This window comes from Zonotrichia albicollis, chromosome 17 (assembly GCF_047830755.1).
Source record: "Zonotrichia albicollis isolate bZonAlb1 chromosome 17, bZonAlb1.hap1, whole genome shotgun sequence".
Taxonomy (NCBI): Eukaryota; Metazoa; Chordata; class Aves; order Passeriformes; family Passerellidae; genus Zonotrichia; species Zonotrichia albicollis.
The window spans coordinates 15,156,441-15,164,558 of record NC_133835.1 but is presented as its reverse complement, the minus strand read 5'-3'; the positions used below and the strand labels follow the sequence as shown (position 1 = coordinate 15,164,558).

Here is an 8,118-nt window from a genome sequence, read left to right as displayed (position 1 = left end):
ACCCAGGAAATGTCAGGCAGCTACAGAGAACTTTCGGACAGTTAGTGGACAGCAGCTTCTCTGCCATTTTTATGGAGCACAAGGAAATGGGCCCCTCGTAAAACTCAGAGTCACCTCTCACTGTCCCTGCTCAGACTGACAGCCCACATCCTTCCAGCCAGCCAGCTCCAGCAGGGACTTTCTCTGCCATGCAGGATGGAGATTGTGGCTTTGCTTTGTCACTGTTCCCTTCCATGGGCCTTTGTGTGCTCTGACTCTTCGTCCTCTCTTTGTTTCTCAGAGCCACAGCGTGGGTGCTCTGACCTCGGATTTGCTCTGGAAAATTTTCCGTGGGGTCAGGGAGGGAATTTGGCCGATGTTGTCCCACCGGTGTCAGTCTCCAGGTGTCGTCTCCGCGCGGCCAGTAGGGCAAAGAGCAGCGAGGAGATAAAGGGGATTGAGCAAGCAGCGCTGAAAGGCCAGGCCTGCTGGGCCAGAGGTGAGCACAGAATCAGCAAAGACCAACAGAACCCGTGTGCCAGCCCATCACAGGGGAGCGGGGCGAGGGAGGCTCGGGGGAGGACTGTGCTCTGCAACAAAGGCAGCGAAGGAGGCCAGGACACACAGCCTGCAGCCGCCCCTGGCACTGCCAGCGCAGCCGCCCGCTGCGGGCACCGTGTGGCAATCCCTCCTCGGGCTCAAATGCAGCCAAGGCTGAGCCTGGCCCGAGCTGGGGCAGGCAGGAGAGCCAGCCTCTCTCGAGCCGAGACATTGTCCCTGTCTGACATTCAGTAAGGGCTGCTGTTTCACAGCACAGAACACAAGTGGAGAGCAATGGTTCCAAACCTGGGCTCTGCCAGGTACGGCTGGTGAGCTGCTGTTGGCATATGGTGTGTGCAGCTGAATAAAGAGAGACCTGGGGCTGGGGAGAAGGGAAAAAAGGGCTCAACATACTCAGAAATAAATTTCAATTTTACTTCTCTATTTCACAGCCTTTATTGCAACATTGCTCTTTTTAGGTCAGTGTTCTAGGCAAGGTCCCCTCCTACCCCCAGAGCTGTTCCGTGCTTGCTGGCAGGGACTCTGCTCTGGGATCGCTCCTGTTCTCCAGCCACCTCCAACACTGCCCACAGCAGCTCAGGCACTGCTGGCACTGCCCTGCTGCCCCTGCTCTGCCCCTCTGCTGCCCCAGCTGCAGCTCTGCAGGCTGGGGGAGCAGCTCCAGTGCCATGCAGCTCTGATCTCACTGACCTGCCAACAGCTACTGCCAGGGAAATCATAAATGGGACAAAGCTGAGCAAGAAACATCAGAAATGTCAGCCAGGCTCTTTCTGGGGTATGATCCTGGGTCCAGAGACCTTCTGATAAATACTTCAGTGTGTGAGCCATCACCACTAAACTCACAGCATCTCCCCAAAGCTGGTGCCATTCCAGAGGCAGCTGATGTAGACCTGGAGTGTGAACTGGAAAGCTTGCAAGAAATCCTGGAAAAAAAGACAATTTCCAGGAAGAAAATTCTTCTGCAATGCTTTACCGTAGGTCTGAGCCCAGAGCTGCAAAGTTGAGGCTTCTACAGTACAAAGAAAGAGCAGAGTTTAATTTGTGACAGAGATGAGCAATGAGGATGAGATTCTTCCCTCCACCTTTTCACCAGTCTGGTCTCCTCCTGTTCCCCTCCCCGTGTCTGGATTGTTTCACACATGAATGTAGAGGAACCTGGATGCTATTGCATCAGAATTTTTTCTCAAAAATGTTATATTCTTACTAAGTAATTTGGGACTTTTGCCGTCTCCTCCCTCAGCTGAATAGTTCTGGAAAAAAAAGAAATTATGAAATCGCTAGAAGGAAGGTGCTTTTCACAGAAGTGCTGCTTTTCTAATGGAAATTGCCCTGTTGGGAGACAGGCTGAAGGGCTGCTGCCAGCGCCTGGGTCCCTTTACCAGGAATGTCTGCATCTCCCTGCCTAAAGCACCTCTGAGGAGCTTTTCCAGCACAATTATTAGCAGCCTCTGCACATCTGGCAAGGCCAGCCAGGCACTCGCAGGGACAGAGCCCTGTGTGCCCAGGCCTGGGCTCTGTCCTGTGCTGTGAGCCTCATTCTGCACCTGTTCCCATTTCAAAACCCCTCTTCTGGCCACGCATTTGTTGTGACAAGTGCAGAAATAATTGAAAAGAGAGCAGAGTTAGCCCAAAACCTGCTCGCCGAACGCTGGGGTTGTGGAGCAGTGGTTAGTCCCGCCAACAAGGTTCCCATGAGAAGCTGAGAGCGGACGGCGGCTCCATGAGAGTGGATGCTGGGGTTTGAGGTGAGCTGGAGGAAGTTGAAAGAGCTCCAGGTGGAGCAGGGAGGCGAGGGGGAGCAGGGCAGGAGGGGACCAGCCGGGCACCCAACCTGAATTACCGCCCCGCTGACGTGATCGGGGTGACTGCGGGATTACTCAGCACTGGCCGGCAGAGCAGGTGTGGGCCACGCCAGCCCGATAGCATCTCGTTCACATGACAGTTGCACAGACTTTGTTTTGTTAGGGAAGATTAACCCCAGGCAGGAATACAACTTTTCTGCTGCAGAGCAGCACGGAATAGGGCAGAAATTTGAAGAGGGCGAACTCAGATCTCCAAAAACATCGTGAAAATCTGTCCAGGAATTTTAGCGTGCAGCTTTAACGTTTGACTTTAGCTTGAGGACCACGGCGAGCTGGAGCCCTGTGGGGCAGTGCCAGGGCACAGCAGCTGTGCCTGCAGCAGGTCACCAGCCAGGAGGGCTCCTGCCCTGGGGCCCTGGCACCGTTCGGGGTAGGAAGCACCAGGCTGATTTTCAAGAGTTCAGTTGGAAGGGCCAGTTGGGGCAGCCACTGGATGTAACTGCCAGATCAGAATGCAGGATAAAGGCACAGGATGAGGGAGTAAACAGCCAGGAGAACAAGCCCTGGCTCACTGCAACTTGCCAGTATTTGCACCCAATACAGATGTTTGTATTTATGAAGGCATGGGCTCCAACTACAACCTCCAGACCCAGCTCTCTGGCCAGGCCCAGCTCCAATTTAATCTCTAGCGCATTCACCAAAGATTAACTTGGTAGATAAAGATGGAACTAGAAATATTTGAAGCCTGAAAACCTGTTAGGGAGCTTTTGTTATGGAAACAAACAAATAAATCCTATTAGAACGTGAAAAGAAAAATAAAAAAGAAAAAAAGAAAAATTCTGATGATCCACTGACTGATTCTTGAATTCTTCCTCTTTTCAGAGTTCTGAGGTTTGAACATTAAGAACAGTTGACTGTTTGAATCATATAATGCAATACCTGTTCCTCTGGCTTAACGTTACAATATTTCCCACACCGCAGGATTGCTTCACATTATTCTAAGAGGCAGTGTCATTTTCCCTGCAGTGCTAGGTCTTCTTTACTGAGGGAGGACACTCCTACTTCCTTTAATTATATGTTTTGTTTTAAATTAATGTCCTTTATTCTGGGCATGAATCATCAGCTTGTAGACAGGTAAATGTGGGAGTAAGAGAGCGAAAATATAAGTTTGATTCCCAAGGTGGGTGTCTTTAATTAAAACGGACATTGGGATTCAGTCTTCCTTCCCAAACTTACCCCGCAAATCTCAAAACTTTTGGATTCTACGTTCTGATGCAGGAATCTCACTCTCCTCTGACCCCCATTCCTTCTCCTTTGGCTCCAGCGCCCGTTCCCTGTTCCCGGTTCCCGTGTGTGCCCGGACAGTTGCACCATCCCGTGCAAAGCAAATATGCCAAGACAAACGTTCGGGCCCCCGTGGGCGCTGGCAGCGCTGCCTTGGCCGGGCTCCGGCTGCTGGCGGCCGCCAGAGGAAGCCGGGGCAGTGCCCCGCTCCGGCCCCGCACTGTGCAAAGCGGCCCTGGGCACGTCCCTCCGGAACCTCTGCTTGCCAGTGGGATTCACCAAAGCCAGCCCGGCACCAGAGTAACGGGATCAGCCTTTGGTTTGCAGCTTGCCCCCCGCTTTGCCAAGAGAACTTGGAAAAATCTTCCCTGCCTTGATTTCCCCTGGGGTGAAAGGAGACCCAGAGCGCTCCGTGCCCAGCCCCGGCGGCGCTGCCAGCCCCGGGCACCGCCTCGCTCTGCGGTGCCCGAGCGGGGCCCGGCCGGGCACGGGGCAGCAGCAGTGGCAGTGGCAGTGCCCGGCACACGCTGTCCCCGTGTCCCCGCGTCCCCGGGGCTGAGCGCTGCCCGCTGGCCAGCCCAGCCCAGCCCCAGCCCCAGTCCCGCACCTGCGGGCCCGCAGCCGCCCCTCCCTCCCTCCCTCCCTCCCTCTGTCCGTCCGTCCGTGCCCGGTTTGTTGTGGGCGGCCCGGCGGGCACGGCACCCGCCCCGGGAGCCTCCTCCGGGGCCGGCACCGGCAGCGCCGAGCGTGCGGAGTGGCAGGCGGCCAGGCGGTGACGCGCCTGTTGCTATGGGATCCACCGCCCCTATAAATAACTGAGCAAAGGAACTTTCCTAAGTCAGAGACTTTAGGACACGGGACCCAGAACCAGATGGTCCGGAGGAGACGCGCCAGCCCCCGCCGCAGCTGCCGGAGCGGTGAAGCCCCGGCGCGCCGCAGGGACTGATCCAGCCCGGCCGGGCAGCGCCGCGGGGCCGTGCCCGGGCCAGAGACCGCGGCAGGGTCTGGAGCCCCCCGCCCCGCCGGCGGCAGCCTGACCCTCTGCCGGGGGGGGCCCCCTGCGTCCTTTCCTCCTCCCCGCATCCCCCTTTGCTTTCATGCAACGCCTGGTGGCCTGGGACGCAGCATGCCTCCCCATCCAGCCGCCCGCCTTTAAATCCATGGAAGTGGCTAATTTCTATTACGAGGCGGACTGTCTGGCTGCTCTCAACAAGCTGCACCCGCGGGCGGCCGGGGGCCGCTCCATGACCGAGCTCACCGTCGGGGACCACGAGCGAGCCATCGACTTCAGCCCGTACCTGGAGCCCTTGGCGTCGCAGCCGCCGCCTCCCGCGGCAGCAGCAGGGGGCAACTTTGAGCCTCCGTGCAGCAGCGGCGCCGGCCAAGATTTCCTTTCCGATCTCTTCGCCGAGGACTATAAAGGCAGCGGCGGCAGCAAGAAGCCCGACTACACCTACATCAGCCTCGCCCGGCACAGCCACCCCTGCGCCAGCCAGAGCCACAAGCCGGGGGGGCTGCCGGGCTGCTTCCCGCCCCAGATCGTGGAAACCAAAGTGGAGCCGGTCTTCGAGACCCTGGACTCTTGCAAAGGGCCCCGTAAGGAAGAAGGGGGCGCGGGGCCGGGACCGGGGGGCATGTCCTCGCCCTACGGCAGCACCGTGCGCTCCTACCTGGGTTACCAGTCGGTGCCGAGCGGCAGCAGCGGGAACCTGTCCACCTCCTCCTCCTCCAGCCCCCCCGGCACCCCCAACCCCTCCGAGTCCTCCAAGTCCGCCGCCGCCGGCGGGGGCTACTCCGCCGCCCCGGCGGGCAAGAACAAGCCCAAGAAGTGCGTGGACAAGCACAGCGACGAGTACAAGCTCCGCCGGGAGAGGAACAACATCGCGGTGCGCAAGAGCCGCGACAAAGCCAAAATGCGCAACCTGGAGACGCAGCACAAAGTCTTGGAACTGACGGCCGAGAACGAGCGGCTGCAGAAGAAGGTGGAGCAGCTCTCCCGGGAGCTGAGCACCCTCAGGAACTTGTTCAAACAGCTGCCCGAGCCCCTGCTCGCCTCCTCGCCGCGCTGCTGACCGCCGGCCGGGGCGAGCGGAGCCGCGGGCCCCGCTCCGCGCTCCTGGGGCCGGGCCGGGGGCCGAGAGCCCGCGGCGGGCGGGCGGGTTTGGTTTTCATTTGTGTTGCTGTTGTTGTTGGATTTTTTTTTTTTTTTTTGTCTTTACCGACATGTTGGCGGAAGGCTCCGCCGCCGCGCGGGGTCGGAGCGGGGCCGGGGCTGCAGCGGGGCGGGCGCGGAGGGACCCCGGCCCCGGCCCGGGCGGGCTCTGCTGGGCGCTGGGTTATTTAAAAGAGCCAGAGGAGAGCAAGGGCAAAGTGATGCAATCCTTTAAGCATGGCTGGGAATGCTGTGTACATGATGCAATCTCGTGTAACTGTCAGTCATGGATTGAGTAATCTGTTAAAGATGTTCCTACAGTTTTTTTATTATAAAGAATAATCTATTTCTATAAGAAAATACATATGTATATTTTGGGATCTATGCATTCTTGCTACATTTGAAGCATTAATGAACAATTTTAATAAACTTTATGACTAGGTTAAAAAAAAGTAGCTTGTTTTATTTTGAAGGCATGTTTAAAGTTAGATTAAACACGGGGTTGAAATTTCAGCCGATTCTGGCTCAATGCTGTGATCAGGGATAGGGATTTTTGTTGGTCTTTTAGCTTTCTCTGAGAGAAAGGAAAAAAAAAACCAACCCAATAATCAAAAGCAAACCCCAAAACCCCCAAGAGAAACTCAGCAAAGAGCAGAGCTGGAAGCCTTAGCCGGTTCTTGTTGCCTCATTTTGTTTCCTTTAATCACCTGCTTTAACTGCTGCTTGGGTGTTGTTTGGGGAGGAGGTGTTTGTGTTGGGTTTTTTTCTGCACTTCATGCTGTTTTGAACGTGTAGAGCAAGATGTGCTATCCAAACCATGACCAATCTTTGGCAAATAACGCCGAGTCTGAAGTGGGAGGGAGGAAGAAAAAGTAAGGGAGGAAGCCTGAAATGAGGTTTTGTTTGTGTTTGGTTTTGGTGTTTTTTTTTTTTTTTTTTTCTTTACAGAGTTTCTATTCTTTACGATTCAGCATTTCTTATGTTTGTAGTTTACAGGAATAAACATGAGAAAGTAGCATTTCTGTTGGATTTCGGTAATTTCGGGCATTGCTCAGGAAGCTCCCATGACACCCAACCAGGTGAGAGGCTCATGAACCACCCCCTTCCCTTTGCTCGGAGATGTTCTCCTAAAAACTCCTGGGAGCTGCAGGCAGATCCTCTGATGAGAGGTGTTTGCTGGGGCAAGAGGCAGAGAGTGGCGGGTGGCTCAGGAGGAGGAGGAGGAGGAGGAGGAGGAGGAGGAAGAGGAGGTTTGTGGCAGCCAGGGCTCTGCTCTGGGGAGACCCAAGGCTGCTCCTGCTGCTGGGACAGGCCAGCCTGGCCGGAGCTGCCGGCTGCTGCTCCCTGGGTAAGGGCTGCAAGGAGTGAACAGACCCGGGCTGGTTACGTGGAGGGAGTTGGGCAGAAGATCAGGTCTTAGTCAGCATTTTCCATTTTCCTGTTAGGCCAAATTTAAGCGTGAAGTTTTTCGATCCAGATTCCCAGTGCCTGGGGAAAGAAGCTCCTCTGCTGCTCTGACAGCTGAGCACAAAAGGGGTTTCAGTGCAAAGACAGTGGCCTTGAGTTTGTTCCTATACATTCCACACAAACAAACAGCCAGGGGCTGCAGGACAAATCCGAAACTTGTTGCTTATTTCCAGTGTCTCTTTAAGCAAAACATGTTTTCTGCTGAAAGAGTTGCTCTGCTTTTTTTGACTCTTGGGATCAGAGCCTCCTGCAGGTCCATCAGCTGGAGCCCTCCCTGGCCCTGGCTGCTCATTCCCTGTCACCCAGAGCTGTGTGAGCAGGGCAGGGTTAGCCCCACACAGATTGCCCCGTTTGCTTTTGCATTTGTACAGTGCAGTTCAGTTGTTTAGTTGTTTTTACGAGCCCCTAAAATAGATTTCTTGGGTGAGCTCGCTCCTGCACCAGCATGACTCAAGTTCTTGCAGGCAGGACAGACGTTAGATCTTGTCTTGGCTGTCCCTCGTGACGATGATTACTCCAGCCTCCCCTGGCTGTTTATTCTACTCTTTGGATCATTACGAAACCTATCCACATCCTCAGATCCTATTCTCTTCTTCTGCTGGAGGCCACACAATGTCACCCAAACTCACACACGGCGCTCCCAGGCTGCAGAGCCCCGCGCTGCCCAGGGCGGAACTGCTGCAGAACTGGAGGTGTCCTCAGACACTTTCCTCTTTCTTTCTTTCTTTCTTTCTTTCTTTCTTTCTTTCTTTCTTTCTTTCTTTCTTTCTTTCTTTCTCTCTTTCTCTCTTTCTCTCTTTCTCTCTTTCTCTCTTTCTCTCTTTCTCTCTTTCTCTCTTTCTCTCTTTCTCTCTTTCTTTCTCTCTTTCTTTC

The 8,118-nt window shown here is 55.1% G+C and overlaps 1 protein-coding gene across 1 annotated transcript; it reads left to right on the top strand.

The window, feature by feature from the left end:
* The first annotated feature begins 4,452 nt into the window (after positions 1-4,452).
* On the top strand, positions 4,453-7,013 carry CEBPB (CCAAT enhancer binding protein beta). Its single transcript, XM_074553581.1, has one exon. The coding sequence runs from the start codon at positions 4,724-4,726 to the stop codon at positions 5,696-5,698; it is 975 nt and encodes a 324-aa protein (XP_074409682.1). The 5' UTR covers positions 4,453-4,723; the 3' UTR covers positions 5,699-7,013.
* Positions 7,014-8,118: the final 1,105 nt, after the last annotated feature.